This window comes from Hoplias malabaricus, chromosome 14 (assembly GCF_029633855.1).
Source record: "Hoplias malabaricus isolate fHopMal1 chromosome 14, fHopMal1.hap1, whole genome shotgun sequence".
NCBI lineage: Eukaryota > Metazoa > Chordata > Actinopteri > Characiformes > Erythrinidae > Hoplias > Hoplias malabaricus.
Genome location: NC_089813.1, coordinates 34,027,320 through 34,044,575, shown reverse-complemented (window position 1 = coordinate 34,044,575; position 17,256 = coordinate 34,027,320). Strand labels below are relative to the sequence as shown.

Sequence of the window (17,256 nt, the reverse complement as noted above, 5' to 3'; positions counted from 1 at the left end):
CTATTTGAAGTGAGACACAGGAGACGCTCCGCTATGAACCACATCAAAGTGAAACTATGTCCAAACGAAAACACAAAGTACGCAGAGAGCGAATCAAAAACAGAACATGGAGTGAAAGATGTCTTTATTTACTGTTTGGGATAAAGGTTAATCGGTTTTCTTTACTGTTTCGAGGAAGTTACTTTTACATTTATGGTTTATTAACATTTTTTGCAGAAAGAATAGAATGGCTTTATGCAGATGGCGTATTTTATTTACATATATATATTTTAAATTAGGCACTTTTACCACCACACTGATTAATTTAAAAGATTAATTCATATCTCAAAATCAAATTCTTATCTTTCATGTCTTTAAGAAATATGACAAGTGTTTTTACAATTTACAATTGTATACAATACACTTAGTTTTATATATATGTGTGGTTTTCTTTGCACTACGCTTACTTTTACACTTTGTCCCACTGTGGTCATTTTTCTCATGTGGCCAGGGCTTATCTTTTAGGAGTGGACAGTTTAAGGTAGCAGGCAGGCAGGATGATGGTGGTGTGATTCCACAGTGACATTTTATTTACAACAAATATTTACAAAACAAACAAAAAAGCTACACACAATATTTAAGCCTGTTTACAGGGCCTGGTGACACAATAAGTGATCAATCACCCACAGTATGCAGTCTATTCACAAAAAGCTAATGAGCTTGAAGCTTCTTTCACCCAAGGTCTATCTCCCTCCTTTTATCTCCAGGTCCCATTCACTTCGATTCTTGGATCACCCTTTAATAGCCCTCTAGACTGCCTTGTCGTTGTTGGTGATCAAGCCTGTTCTGGAGATCATGTCATCAGCGTATGTAATGATGACTATGGATCTGTGCATCTCAGCTACTGAGACAGTGGGAGGGTTGGACTCAGCTGTGGTGGTAGCCCTCTCAGTGGGCACACTGATCTCACCAAGCAATGCTGATTGAAAAACATACACCACTTTGCTTTTCTCAGAGAGTCCCAGGTCCATGAGATGAAGAGAAAACCCTGTAAACACACCTCAGGTTACTGTCTGTGAAAAGTTCTCCCTGTGTACACATGGGTTTCCTCTGGGTGCTCCAGTTTATTCCCACTGTCCAAAAACATATGTTGGTAGGTGGATTGGCTGTTCAAAAAGTGTCCAGAGGTGTGAAGGTGTGAGTGTTTGATGCTATGTGTTGTACGGGAGCCCTGTCCAGGGTGTGTTCCTGCCTTGCACTTTATGATTCTGGATTGGGATTCACCGTGGCCCTAAACAGGTTGTGGTTACATAAAAAATTTACTAATGAATAGTCTTTGTGTTTTTCACAGTCAGGGTTTAAGAGTAAAGACTCCCTGCACTAGTCAGAGAGTCAGACACAGTGTTTGAGCCACTAGATGGACACTACTGCTTAGAAAATAAGAGAATTACTTGTTCTTTAGCTGCAAAACACACAGCCTGTCTCAGACAGGACAGTACATAAAACAAAGAGGTTGGTGAAATAATAATAACAGACTTTCCAGCAATAACTTGTATAATACATGGTGCGTCAAAAGTCACAGGACACCCTTTTATTTCTTTGATATGCTACATGACCACCTTCTCATTGGAAAACCTTGCCCTTAATCTAATATGGCAGCTTTTAAGATGGTTTTCGGGACATAGCCTCTCTTCAAATTTGTCAAACACATACAAAGTAAGTCTCCACTTTTTCAGTGACACAAGGGGTTATTCTGATCTTAAAATAATATCATTAGGAGGAGATTTTCAAAAAATGACTATCTAAACACATAATTTCATAATAAAACCACATTTATAGATTTTATCTCTGTATGGTACTGCTCCACCAAAACAGCTACACACTTTTCACCAAGCTAGTCATTTCCATTGATTCACTCTGACAGCTGTGAAGAATCTGAATCTGGAATAACTATTAGTTAGTAGGGTTTTTCCTCAAATGACCTGTGAGAATAAAAGTAATAAGAAATAAAACATTTATACGAATAGGACAATGTTAGGAATAAGATTAGTGACATACTCCATTCACTGGGGGGTCTCCTTATATTATCCCACGTGATTAGGATGGCCCCAAATCTTTTTGAAGGTATGGGAGACAGGAGCTGAAACCTAGGGTGTAAGCACATGTCGGGGGCCTATCAGCTTGTTAAGTGTGATGCCATGCGTGACGTTTCACCATTTCCAGGTCCAAATGCGCCTTTTGTCACTTGCAATACATTCATAAGACATGTGTTTACTGTTTGAATAAAGCTGAATTCCTCAATCAATTATGTGAACTCAGAAGCAAACATGGCAACACAATTTGTACATTTGCAGCTCATTCTGTGTGAGCCGTGTCTGGGAGCAGAGGGCCATGGAGAGAGAGAGATAGCTGTCTCTCACACTGTATGGAGCTATATTAAGGTCAAAAGTTTTGTTCATTTGAAAAAAAAATCTGAAACTGAAAGTTCAAATCTTGAGATTGAACTTTGAAAAATACAACAGTGCATTCAAAATTAAAAAAGTGTAGGATGATGATTTTCAATTTAAATAGAATTTTAATTCAATAATTTTATTTTTTGGAATAAATCAATAAATTGAAATATTTTCAATGTTCACGTTCCTATATATTTTGATATTTGAATTCTTATATTTTTCAATTGCAGATTTTATGTTTTCAGATTGAAATCTTAATTTATTTTATTTTCATATCCTTTTTTCGGTCACAGATCTTATTTTCAGTTTCAGATCCTTTTTCTTCAGTTTTGGATTGTTTTTCAGTTTCAGACTTCTGACCATATTCTGACCTCTGACCATGAGGCGGCACATCAGCGGAGAGGGGCATGGTCTAATGACTGACAGCATAGCAGTGAATATGGAGGAGCTTCCTCTGTGTTGACAATGAGAACTATCTCTGAACACTGAATGCATATGAAAACATATGGTTCTGCCATTTTATCAAGTGGAAGTTTTAGGCATGCGAAAACCAAAGTTGTAATTTTATGCTTCTTAAAAATTGATTAAGGATTGATTTCAGGTTTTATTAGTCTAGATCGGTCTGATTTTCAAGCTGAATTTTTGTGAGCAATGTTACACAATATGTAATGCTAATCCAGGTGTCTTTTATTCTAATTATAGATTGTAAATGCTTATCTCTTAGCATTTGCAGATATTTACATTAAAAATATCAATATTGGTCTTCAATTCCGATAGTGTTACCTTATCAATTTTTTATTTTCTTGAATCTGTATTTACCAAGAGCATCAATAATTATATAGCTGAGTACACATAAGTAAAATAATCAACACCCTTTCCATTCCTTATCAATTGACTGGAAAAAAGCACGTAAAATCTGGCTGTTTTAAGATACATTCTGTGACTGCAAGCTGGGACACATCATCAGTGATGTTTCCTGGGTTCCTTGGGTGTTTGAGGTCTTTCAAAATCAGACACCCTCACTTTCAGTTCCCGGCTTGCATCCCAGTATCACTGGACCACAGACTTGTCCTCTTAATCCAAAGATTTCTTTTACAGTTTAGTTTTTTTTTTGTTTGTTTAGTTAAATGGAAAAGAACAAGATAATCTGTCTAGGAAATAATTTGTTAATTGTTTTGTTAGAATGGATCTGTTTATGTATTATATTCAACAACATATTTACATGGGTATGTATGTAACTATTTACATCAACCCCCTCTAACCAGACCTTAGACCCAGTGCAGGTTTTCGACTGTCCCCAGTCTCTTCTTTTTTGAAAACCAAAATATTGCCACCCTCTTGGACAACAAACTGAGTAAATTCAGGCACTGATCTGTTTTCAGTGAGAGACAAGGGACTGCTGCATAAACTGCTTTAAAGAGACCTGGATGTCTGCAGAGATTCCAGACCAAACCACTGAGTTTACAGGGTTTTCTCTTCATCACATGGACAGAACATGGGCCTCTCTGTGAAAAGCAAAGGAGGTGCTGCATTTTTTTCGATCAGCATTGCTTGGTGAGAGTCCACTTGATTGACATTAAAAAACTAAACCTGAGGAAAGTTTCTCCCAAGTACTTTCAGAGTATCACATGCAGTACTGGATCACTGCTACAACCCTTCTGAGACACGTACACAGCCCTCTCCATTTAGCATATTGGAGCACAGGAAGCAGGAGAGAGTGCACCCACCTATCTCCATCAAAAAAGCCACTGTGGAGAATGTCAGTAGCTTCAAGTTCCTCTGTGTTTACATTAAATAGAGCACTGCATGGACAGATTATGTAAAAGTATGTAAAGTAATCTCAGAACCTCTGCTGAAACTTTATGAATTTCCCAGTGGTGTCCTGTAAAGAGCCTGTACACCATTCAACAATTGACACAGTGGATAAACTCTGGTCATTCCCAAATATTTTATCTTACACTGCTTTTACAAAACAGTAACTCTAAAACAGCACCTCAGGGAGATAAGAGTTCTTTAAATGTCATCCAGCAATAGAAGTGAACAGGACCTGGTGATGAAAGGAGGGAGATAGACCTTGTGTGAAGGATTAACTAACTGCAAGCTCATTAGCAATTTGTGAATCATAGACTGCCTACTGTGAGTGATTGACCACTTATTTTTGTTTTTTAAATATATTTGTTCTAACTAAAATCTCACTGTTGAATCACACCACCATCGTGCTGCCCACTACCTTAAACTGCCCACTTCAATAACCTCCGGCCACCGAGAAACAAGACTACAGGGGGGATAAGTATAAATGTATTATGAACAGAAACATTGTCTTAGTTTCACGAGTGGTAATTTCCTTTTAAATTAAGCGTAGTGCAAGGAAAACTATATATGGAACTATATATGTATTGTAAAAAATGTAAATATGTAATTCCAAAAACACTGTCATATTTCATAAAGACATGAAAGATATGATTTTTTGATTTTTTGAAATTTGATTCCTCTTTTAAATGAATCAGTGTGTGAAGGTAAGAGTGCCTCATTTTAAAGCAAAACAAATAAAATAAATTCCTATAATACGCATAAAACCGTTTTTCTGCCAAAAATGTTAATAAACCATAAATGTTAAAACAACTTCCTCGAAACAAAAAAGAAACACGATTAACCTTTACCCCAAACAGTAAATAAAGACTTCTTTCACTTCATGTTGTTTTTTCACTCGCTCTCTGCGGACTTTGTGACTGAGTGTGTGTTGTCGTTTGGACATAGTTTCACTTTGATGTGGTTCATAACGGACCGCCTCCTGTCTCGCTCCAAATAGTTCCAGGATCCGCCTCTGAACTGAACAGAACAGCGTTCAGCGCGGAGGTGAGCACATTAAATCACTTTTTAAACCACGAACTTGCCTTATTTCAGTGATTTTTTCCCGGGGTATTTTATATTTGAGAATATTATTTGACAGCGATCCGTTACTAAAATAAAAACAGAAAGAGTAGCCTGTGAAATATAGATAAAATAAGCGAAAGCCAGTTACTGGTGATCACTATACAACTTGGGAAGAGCTGCTGGTAAAAATGCAATCACTAACAGCTGGAGAAGAGCTGTGGCAAAGAGAAGTGGACGACCCGCCCTTTACACGCAGAAGATTTTCTTATAGAGCGTTTTTAAGAAAACCAGAACACATAAAGAGGACTTTTGTAGGACCTTATTACAGGACTTTTGTAGGACCACCAGGAAACCTTCAGAAGACTATGATGGGACAATTGAGGAAATTAGTCATGTAAATTTAAAATCAAACCAAACGTTTTAATATGAAAATTGTGAATAAAAAGCAAACCTCTACATCGTGTGGAAGGGAAAATTAAAAAAGTAAAGTAAAATGGAAATTCAAATATGATGCTGGTAAATTACTGGAAAATAATAGTGGTTGCTTACTTTTTTATTTATTTATTTATTTATTTTTTTTGCCATTTGCTGTGGTAGGTAGATATTGTAGTGAAATTATGTACACTTTTACACATAGGACATACTGATGCTCATTCTTGTAGGTTCAATCTCCACAACCACTGTGACTGCGTCTGGGTAGGAGTGGAATGGGGGAAGAAAACTCTATCCGGTGTTTTGAATTAGGACTGCTGTAGCCATTTTAAATACAGTCTTTCAGTATTACAGACTGCTCCTTTAAGTGGTTATGAGGTTCATTGAAAATAAAGGAAAACAGAAATAATGGATTCAGTCAGTAGACAATACTTAACATAATATAAGGAAAAGACACCAATTATTGTTGCATTCCATAAAACAACATTAGTTTTTGTAGGTGCATATGACAGAAAAATCTTAAAACTGAAGTGAGTAAAGTTTTGCTCCACATTGTTAAAAATGTGGCACTCTGGCTCTCTGGTGTCCTGCCTAGAGATTCCATCTGTTTTCGTGTCATGTTAAAGTTTAACAGGTTTTATAGATGTACTCCCCACACAGTCATTAACAATCAGATGTGTCCACGGTATTTGTGTTGTTATAAGTACAGACGGTGAAGTTCTGTAAAAAGCAGAAACTGACTGCTTTGTCCATCAGAGAAATACCTTCACACATGAATATGGATTATGATAAATAATGAAATAATCTGGGTCTGAACAGGAAAATAATATCAGCAAGAAAGGTACTATTCTAAGGCCAGGGCTGGAAACATTTCCTCTAGTGGATTATATTGTATTGCTAGTGGAAATTTTATTTATTTAATGTTACACTTATACAGCACCTTTCTAGAAACCCAAGGACGCTTTACAATCAACACAACTTTCAGTCCACACACACACACACACTGGCGAGAAGCGGTAGCCAAACAAACAGCGTACTCTCGACCAGGAATGACCGTCCACCTGGAGGACTGCATTGGGCACTAGGGTTTCACTTAGGATAGAATGCCAATCCATATCTGGTCACACACACATTCACTCACACAGCCATTCATTCACTTACACACTCATTCACTCACACACCAGGACAGTTATTAGAGAAGCCAGTTCACCTAACCTCCATGTTTGTGGACTGTGGAAGGAAACCAGAGACCCCAGAGAATCCCACACAGACACGGGGAGAACATGGAAGCTCCAACCAGATGGGACTTGAACCCAAGATCCCAGCGCTGGGAGTTGATCACATTAAGTCACCATGTTGCCCATGACACCGCCTGAAAATCAGGAACTATTGAAGGACAAGTCAAACTGATCTGAGTTATGTATCTTCAGGTACTTCCTTGGAGCAAGAAAATTTTAAGCAGATTTGCTCAGCTGTCTGATCATCAAAAGAGCACATGATTAAATGCTAGATGAGTTTACTAGAGACGAGTTTAATTTTGATTTGTGTATTAATTATTTTTCTTTTAAAATGTATTTTATATTATATTTATATTTGTATTTGTTGTGCTGCCTTGTATTTATGTGGCTTGTCTTTGACTTTTTTGTCCTCTCTGTTTCTGGCACTGTCATTGTCAGAATAAGAATATGTTCCTGTAGGTCTGGCTGCATAAATGGTATTACATGAATGTGAAAGCACAGAGAGAATCCTTTGGAATTCCCCTCTTGTCCAGACAAGTGAAAGTACAGTCACTTGTGTGTTGCTGTATTATTAAAGGAGTTAAATAATGTTTGTTAAAAAGACAACCATTACCTTATGTAGGGGACATTTCACTGGGATATCGCTTCATCAGCGATAACAGGAGATGGGAGTGAGGAAACTGAAATATAATGACTTTTGGCTGTAAAATTAATCAACAAAATAATAATTTAATAACAGAAACTCATTCATTGTCTGAAATTGCTTATACAGTTCAGGGTCGCGGTGGGTCCAGAGCCTACCCGGAACACACCCTTGAGGGTGCGCCAGTATAGAAGCAAATCTGTCTCATCAGATCTTGAAATATTACCACCTTTGAATTTCTAGCACTGAATTTTTTTGCACTGAAATTATGCATCTGAATTTTGTTGCTTTTGAATTTAAGTCTTCAGATTTCCACCTCTGAATATTTTGCTTCACAATTATGCATCTGAATATTGCTGTTGAATGAACACGTATTCACTGTTATTATTATTCAAGGTTAATAAAAAAAAAAAAAATCAAGCTTAAAAAATTCAAACAATGTATTTTGAAGTTGCTCAAATTCGATAGACCAAATTCAGATTACAAAATACAAGTTTATAAATTCAGATACAAAGGATAAGCATTCAATTCTGTCTCCAACCGAACCAACATGCCTGGTGACATTTTAAGATAAAAGAGGGTTTTAAATATGAAAAAATTGTGTAAATATGACACAAAAGTGTACATTCAAAATAGTTAAAGTACCTACAAATATTTTATATTGTTACATAAACATAGCACAAAAAGTAAGGAAATGTGTGTTTGGCAGATTATTTCTTTATTGTAACAATGCTTCTAGGCAATAAGTCTTACATCAAAATATTCAGAGGTGGAAATCTGAAGACTTAAATTCAAAAGCAACAAAATTCAGATGCATAATTTCAGTGCAAAAAAATTCAGTGCTAGAAATTCAAAGGTGGTAATATTTCAAGATCTGATGAGACAGATTTGCTTCCATATATTTATTTCCTGTGAAATGTGAAATATGATTTGTCAAGAGTGACAATATGGACATTGTCTTTTTTTCCTGTCCTTTTCTTCAAGGGGGTGACTGTCATGCAGTATGATCCCAAATTCATCACATGGTTTACTTTATGTAAACTCTCTCTCATAATGCTCTGTAGAGCATGTGGTAGTGCTGAGTATAGGATAAATGAAGAATGCTGCCAAATGTGTTCTGCAGGTAAGAAAATACATTGTAATTAGATCCTTATCTGAATAAATTAAGAGTAATATTTGTACACATATTTACATATATTGAAATTTGTAATTTACAGTATCTGGACTTTGTATTGTTTCTGAGGGATCACATGAGTGAAGACATCACATTTATGTTAGAATACATTATTAAGTACAGTGCAGATTGTGACTTTTAATAAGTATATTAATGTGTGTGACCTAAGTTAGAGTGCATTGTTTTTCAGGACATCGTGTGTATAGACACTGTTCAGGGGATTTCAGCACAACGTGTGTGCCGTGTGTTAAATCGACTTACACTGCTTTCCCAAATGGTCAGACAAGTTGTTTACCCTGTACCATCTGTGATGAAGGTAAACACAAATGTAAAAAAATCTTCAGCTGAATCAGTACTGAATTAAAAGTGAAATGACATTTTTTAAAAATCAACAGAGTAGAAGAATATAATACCAGCTCAATTATTTATGTACTGAGTAACTTACAGAAGAATAGCAGCAGTAACATTCAGCTTCTCTCAACATAGAAACTAACTTATGAACAGCACTATTCTAAACTCTTTTTGGATAATTTTGGTCAGAAATAAAATGCTAAACCTCTGAAATGTGACCAATTTCAAAGCAGCACACGTCTTAGAAACTTGCACAATGAAAATGTGTCTTTGGGAAAGTGCATCCACACACATGAGCTTGGAGACTCCTGGTCAAATAACATAAATTGTTCATTGTCTAAGTGAAAATAATATATTATATATATATATTAAAAAAGTACATGTTAAAAAGGTTGTGCCTAATACATCCAGACCTGATGGAGGATAGGGAGAAAGAAGAACTTGAACAGACACTGAAATTTGTGTGAGGGGCTGTAAGATCAGTGTTTTCCCATGATTTATTTTAATCTTCTGAATTAAAGTATGTCTGATTGTGGAGTGAAACCTGTCCCCAAGGTTCTCCTTTCAGAATGGCATTGCTACAAGTTGTTATTTGACCATGGGCACCCAAAATTTGACATAATAATAAGGTCATAAAAATGACAGTTTATTCACTAATATTCTTCATTATTATCATTTGAAATGGGTGTTTTTTCTTTCCTCCAGGCAGTGGGTTACGTATAAAACAAAAATGCTATCCAGCTACAGATGCAATTTGTGAACCTCTGCCTGGACATTACTGTATGGAACCAGATGGTCAGAACTGCAGAAAAGCAATGAAACATTCCAGTTGTCTTCCTGGACAATACATCAATCAAACAGGTGACTATATACCAGTCCCGCCAAATCTCTAAGGGCTGGCAATGTTTGCGATGAAGGCTTTTTCAGTGGGTAAATTAACTTATAATCTAACGACGGTGTCATCTAACATTCAAGAGTTTTATTTCTGTGGTCACCTCATGTATAACCCCAATTCCAATGAAGTTGGGACGTTGTGTAAAACATATATAGAAACAGAATTCTTTGCAAATATTCACTCATTTTGAATTTGAGGCCTGCCACACGTTCCATAAAATTTGGGAGAGGGGCAACAAAAGACTGGGAAACTTGAGGAATGCTCAAAAACCTCCTGTTTGGAACAATCCACAGGTGAACAGGTTAATTGGAAACAGGTGAGTGTCATGATTGGGTATAAAGGGAGCATTCTGAAGGGCTCAGTTGTTCACGAGGAAGAACAGGGCGAGGTTCACCACTTTGCAAAAGAAACAAGGTTTATCCGTTTGAACATTAAATATCTTGTCTTTGTAGTCTATTCAATTGAATATAGATTGATAAAGATTCGCAAATTATCGTATTCTGTTTTGATTTGTTTTACACAACGTCCCAACTTCATTGGAATTGGGTTGTAGAAATACCACCAGTAACCACTATATTCATAGCTTTCTTTTTATCTACATGCTGTACAGGAGAGCTTTATCCAGGAGTTCATTATGAAGGTCTACTTTAAAGTTTCTTTGTCTCTAAATCAACAATCAACTGTGGTCATAAACAAACGAACTGCCATTGAGTCACCCTCACAGATGTTTTGAAGAGGCACCAGCTTTATCACTACTCATAAAATTCTTTACATTTTTCACTCTTCAGTCTTCAGATATTTATTTTAGGTGCAAGAGTTCCAGAATAAAGAGCTGCGAAGTTTACGGAAGTCGTACTGACCAGATCACTAGCTGCTTCTCTCTCTACATGGCTCTAGCTGCTCTGGGTATCCACACAGGGTTGTGCCCAAAATGAATCAGCTTCAAAAAAAGATCCTTATCCTGAGAGATTATGAGAGGAGTCTAGCAATTTTTCACCATCTTGAAAATTTCCCCCAAAAAGATGCAGGACACATTAAAACATATTAATGTGTCCAGAGTAAAAATGCCTGCACATTTATATGCAATTTCTAATCCCTCTATTGGCCCAATATATAAAAGTAGAAAAATGTGTCACCCTTCTGCCAATACATGATGCTACATATATCCTGCTTAAAATTTCAGCACCGCTAGATTAAAACATCTCTGTAACAACAGTGTAGCATTATGTGCTGCAAATGATCTGTCCAGGTCTGAACGTGTTTCTTTGCATGTGTCTTTATGTCTCTACAGGCACAGCTTTTACAGACACTGTATGCAACGACTGTGCAAAAGGAACATATTCAAATGGCTCTTTCACATTCTGCAAAATGTGAGTATGGATTGAATATTATATGTTCAAATGTGTGCATTATTCAAGTGCTGAAATCAGGTACTTGAAGCTGCACTCTTTCGTGGATGCTGATGCAGTATAATCTCTGTAGAAATACAAGGAAATACAAATCTTGTACTTTTGAAACGACTTAAAGATGCTTGTAATCCAGAACTAAACATCCAGCATCAGTACCTGACTTCACTAATACTACCATTTTCCCCAGAAGAGTTAAAGCTGCTATTGCAGTAAAAGAAGACAAGCTAGATATAGTTTGAGGGGAAATGCTGGATTAGCACTATGTCCATCAACCTTTGTGGATATGTATTGTATCATCTGCATGTGGGCTTGTTGTGTGTCTAAACATATTTTGTATTCTTCCTGCTCTTTACAGATGTGAATCTATGGGAAAGATAACAGTGGCAGTGGGAACAAATTCACAGGACTCTGAATGTACAGAAAGACATGTTAAAATATTTACCATAATCTCCTTCTCTTTATTTGTGTTATTATTGTTAGGATTGACATTACGCATTTTTTATGTAAAAAAAAAACAAAAAAACAAAAAACAATGGACTGTGTATATACTGTACTAGTGAATATATTGTAAATGTAAATAAAGTACTTTTATATTTAAGTAAAAGAGAAATATAAATTTCTTCTTTTTAATTGCAGTGCAACAACCTATGCTTTAAATACTAAGTGGAATGCATTATGAGATACATATTGCACATTGAAGCTGGACATCATTCTTACAGACTTAAAATAGTAAGCTGCAGTGACTCAGCAGTTTGTCTTGGTTTGCTAGTCTATTTGTCCTCGAACCTGTATCTGCACAAGTTAAAACAGTGATACAGCAGACTTCACAATGAGGACTAAATCATGATGGAGCTGGAGGGTTATTTAATGAGTATTTGGATGTAAAAAACGAATATGTTTTGCTGACTGTTGCTGTTGTACAAATGGTCTTGGAATGCTGTAACATGCCTCTAGGTTTAGGGTTATGTTGAGTACAAAAGTTGCAAAAAAAAAATACTTCAGGTGCAAACAATGGAACACAAACTCTCTGTGAATAGACTATATTTACATTACTGCTGTATGTGGGGATACTGTCATGTGAAAATTAGAACACCCCATGAAAGCCTTTGTCTTTTTAAACATATTTAAACATTTGACTTTCATTTGAACAGCACTATGAAATGGAGCTTATACAAATAAAACTGAAGAAACTACTTATAAACATAGGCTGTACAGTGTAATTGACTTTGGCAGATAGGATTTGGCAAATTTTTCATGGGTGCAACCCACACACTCAGCTCCACTGCTCATCCCACAAATATATGTTCCTTACAAATGTGGCACCATTGAAAAGGGAAATTAACAGGCTTTTCAACGGTATAGGATTTATTGCCAAGAAGCATTGTTACATAAAATAAGTAATCTACAAACTCAAATTTCTATATAAATATTTATAATAATATTAGAAATAACCAGACGTTGTTAATATACACACCAACATTCAGTGTTTAAACAAACACAACTTTATGAATTAAACTCTGCACTTTGGGATATTATATTTGTACTACACCTTCTGTAAAATCAATTTCAGATTCTTGATAATCGGACAATTAAAAAATAAAAATGCCATAGGACATTTACTCTACAGTTCATGTTTCCACATATTCATCATGTCACATGCTATGTTCACAGGGCTGTTAAAAAAAATTCCACAAAAATTTCTTCATCTTCAGGATATCAATAATCTGTTATATTGTGTCTTTAGTGAGACTTTCAGATTTTTGAGACAGTTTGTAAATAAAGAGATAATATCCGCGGAAGGAAGCTAAACATGTAGTTTTTCCACGGTATGGAAGTTGTGTTCGTATCTAGCGGCGACAGAATGCAACTACTGCAGCATTTAAGGTGAAAGAGAAAATCTTAATGGTAGTTTGGTATCTGAATTTCGTTTACCGAATTTGAGCAACTTCAAAATATATTGTTTGAATTTTTTTGAACTCATATTTTTTTATCTGAATTTATTAACCTTGAATAATAACAGTAAAAACGTGTTCTTGAAAATTCACGAGTTCAAGAGCAATTATATTCAGATGCATAATTTCAGTGCAAAAAAAATCAGTGCTACAGATTCGAAGGTGGTAATATTTCAAAGTCTGATGAGACAGATTTGCTTCCATAGCGCCAGTCCTTCACAGGGCTACACACACATTCACACTCACAACTATGGACAATTTTTGAGTCACCAATCCACCTACCAACGTGTGTTTTTGGACCGTGGGAGTAAACTGAAGCAACTCCTCACAGACAGTCACCCAGAGCAGGACTTCAACCCACAACCTCCAGGTCCCTGGCGCCACCGCGCCGCCCTTGAAATTAATATTATTTACACATTTTTGCCTCGTTGCTTCAGTTATTTCAAAATGTACTGCCTTTCTTGTACTTTTCCATTAGTCCTGCAGTTGGACAACAGAATAAATAGTGACCACAATAAAAGGACAGTAAGAGCTTGGTGAAACTGAATAGTCCCTTACTCAACAGCTGGGTATGAGCCAGTTAGGTTCCTCAAGAAATACATTTTTTCATAAATTATGTCTGATATATTTTGATGGACAAAAAGTACTGACTGCTCCTTTAACAATGTGCTAAGTATCTCAAGTGGTTGTGAGAGCCAAGTACTGAAAATGAGTCGGGTCAGTTCTTTGAAACTGAACAAGTAGTGGTCTATGTCCTTAAAGGAACGCTAGGTAAGATTTTTTTATTATTTATTTATTTTGCTCTAGGGGATCCCTGGTGTAATTCCTGTACTAAACCAATGGGAATAGGGAGGGAGGAGGGTATTTTCCTACCCTCCTCCAAAAGTTATATAGTGCAGTTTCTGACAGAGGTTCAGGTCAGTGAAACACCACAAAGATTAATCTCATTTTAAGGTGAAAATATTGCATAGTGTTCCTTTAAGATGATGCTTGTGAGCCACTGTGTGGAATCCAGTGGTTGACCTTCAACATTACACTATAATGTTCAGTGCCATTCTTTTCAAACCTGATGTAGATCTGGGAAATTTATTCATTCATTGTCTGTAACCACTTATCCAGTTCAGGGCCACACTGGGTCCCGGGAAAAATGGAGAAAAATCAAACAGACATCATGCTCTGTACACTTGGGTTAAGTCTTACATGTACAATGGTGTGAAAAAGTGTTTGCTTCCTTCGTGATGTCTTATTTTTCTCGCATGTTTATCACTCTTAAATGTTTCAGATCATCAAACAAATTTAAATATTGGTCAAAGACAACAGAAGTAAACACAAAATGCAGTTTTTAAAAGTGAAGTTTAAAAAAATGAAGGTTTTTATTATTAAGGGGAAAAAAAAACCTACATGGCCCTGTGTGAAAAAGTGTTTGAGTTAAAACATAACTTATCTGTGGTTTATAACACCTGAGTTCAATGTCCCTAGCCACACCCAGGCCTGATTACAGCCACAACTGTTCACTTAAATAGGACCTGCCTGATAAAGCAAAGTAGAATAAAAGATCCTCAAAGGCTAGACATCATGCCAAGATCCAAAGAAATTGAGGAACAAATGAGAAAGAAAGTAATTGAGATCCATGTCTGGAAAAGGTTATAAAGCCATTTCTAAAATTTTGGGACTCCAGCGAACCACAGTGAGAGCCATTATTCACAAATGGTGAAAACGTGGAATAGTAGTGAACCTTCCCAGGAGTGGCCGGCCGACCAAAATTACCCCAAGAGGGCAGCAACTACTCATCCAAGAGTTCACAAAAGACTCCACAACAACATCCAAAGAACTGCAGGCTTCATTTGCCTCAGTTAAGGTCAACATTCATGACTCCACCATAAGAAAGGGACTGGACAAAATGGCCTGCATGGCAGAGTGCCAAGATGGAAACCACTGCTGAGCAAAAAGAACATTAAGTCTTGTCTCAAATTTGCCAGAAAACATCTTGAAGATCCCCAAGACTTTTGGGAAAATACTCTTTGGACTGATGAGACTAAAGTTTTTGGAAGGTGTGTGTCCTATTACATCTGGTGTAAAAGTAACACCACATTTCAGAAAAAGAACATCATACCTGCAGTAAAACTCAGGACCTGGAAGACTGTGATAAATGGAACCATGAATTCCGCTGTTTACGAAAAAATCCTGAAGGAGAATGTCCGGCACCTGTTCGTGATCTCAAGCTGAAACAAACTTGAGTTCTGCAGCAGGACAATGATCCAAAACACACCAACAAGTCCACCTCTGAATGGCCAAAGAAAACCAAAGTGAAGGCTTTGGAGGGACCTAGTCAAAATCCTGACCTAAAACCTACTGAGATGCTGTGGCAAGACCTTAAAAAGGCCATTCATACTCAAAAACCCTCCAATGTGGCTGAATTACAACAATTCTGTAAAGAAGAGTGGGCCATAATTCCTCCACAGCTCTGTGAAAGACTCATTGTAAGTTACTGCAAACACTTGATTGCAGTTGTTGCTGCTAAGGGCGGCCCAACCAGTTAAGTTCAGGGGCAAACACTCTTTCACACAGGGCCATGTAGGTTTGTATTTTTTTTTTCTCCCTTAATAATAACCTTAATTTTAAAAAAACTGCATATTGTGTTTACTTGTGTTGTCTTTGACTAATATTTAAATTAGTTTGATGAATTGAAACATTTAAGAGTGACACACGCAAAAAAAAAAATCATGAAGGGGGCAAACACTTTCCCACCACTGTATAAATGTATGTAAAATAATGGGGTTTTGTGTTGTGAAAGAAAGACATTGCAGACAATTATCCACCAGGTGGCGAAAATGTCACGGAAAACCAAGTAAACAACTTCATACATGAAAAAACTAATCTCATTGTCTTTTAACTCCTGTAAAAGCGGAGTGAGTTACATATACACAACGTTATCGGAATCTGATAAATATCAGACAGTTTCTACTTTGACTGTGTTTTCGAAGCTTCTAACAAACAGTGAAATATTGTTTTACACTTAGTTTACATTATTTGCTGTTTTATCACAGCAGGAAAAGCTGTCTTTAAAAGAAGTTACTTTTTTTTTTGCTAATACAAAATGCTGTATATGAGCGGCAGAAATACCCTTAAATTATACCTACATTCAGTGGTTCATTTAAAAGAATATAAACAGGAAACACCTTTTAGTTTGGCACAATATCACAAACGCATAGCAGCTGCAAGTAATTGTTTGCCAAATCCACAGCCTTTGTATTTTTTTTTTTTTTGACTGCGTGCCTTTGTATTTTTGGTATGTTTTCAGCAACGGAACTAAACAGCTTTAACACTCATGTTTATAGGTACAGGAGGTGGCCTAGCTGCTATATTTCAACAGTTGGACTTTCATGTTGTTAAAACCTTTGAATAATTAACTCTGAAAGTTATTTCATTAAATCTACTATTGTTATTTATCGCCCTCCCAAATCATCTGCTAATAATTTTATATCAGATCTGAGTGAATTCCTTATAGTTACATCTATGTCTCTGGTTATCGTGTTGCTGGGTGACTTTAATATTCACGTAGACTCCAGCTGTGTATTATCCACTGAACTCTGCAATGTTTTTAATGTTTAGGTCTCACTCAGCATGTTGACTTCCCTACTCATATTCATGGTCATACACTTGACCTGCTTTGTACTTGTGGTTTAAATGATGTTTCAATGCCTGGTTCTGCTATTGGCTTCTCTGACCATAAGTTCATTGAGTGTTGTCTTGTAACTCCACCTCTCAAATCTTGTGAGAAAGTGACAATTACCTGTTGTAGTCTTCTTTTCTTACTCATAACTTTTCTAGTCTTCTCCAGACCTCTGTATTATCT

General features: G+C 36.4%; 1 protein-coding gene across 1 annotated transcript; it reads left to right on the top strand.

Annotated features, from left to right (window-relative positions):
* Nucleotides 1-5,274: 5,274 nt before the first annotated feature.
* Nucleotides 5,275-15,342, top strand: LOC136665619 (tumor necrosis factor receptor superfamily member 14-like). Its single transcript, XM_066643267.1, has 7 exons — nt 5,275-5,288; nt 8,604-8,742; nt 8,984-9,109; nt 9,850-10,005; nt 11,331-11,409; nt 11,804-11,998; nt 15,144-15,342. The coding sequence occupies exons 2-7, from the start codon at nt 8,616-8,618 to the stop codon at nt 15,340-15,342; spliced, it is 882 nt and encodes a 293-aa protein (XP_066499364.1). The 5' UTR covers nt 5,275-5,288; nt 8,604-8,615.
* The last annotated feature ends 1,914 nt before the right edge of the window (nt 15,343-17,256 follow it).

What these genes read in the sequence shown, in the direction of transcription:
- LOC136665619 (XM_066643267.1), top strand. Translation starts at nt 8,616, where the DNA reads ATGCAGTATGATCCCAAATTCATCACATGGTTTACTTTATGTAAACTC. An exon ending in CTGCCAAATGTGTTCTGCAG is followed by an intron (nt 8,743 to 8,983) that starts GTAAGAAAATAC and finishes ATTGTTTTTCAG; the next exon opens with GACATCGTGTGTATAGACAC. An exon ending in TCTTTCACATTCTGCAAAAT is followed by an intron (nt 11,410 to 11,803) that starts GTGAGTATGGAT and finishes TGCTCTTTACAG; the next exon opens with ATGTGAATCTATGGGAAAGA.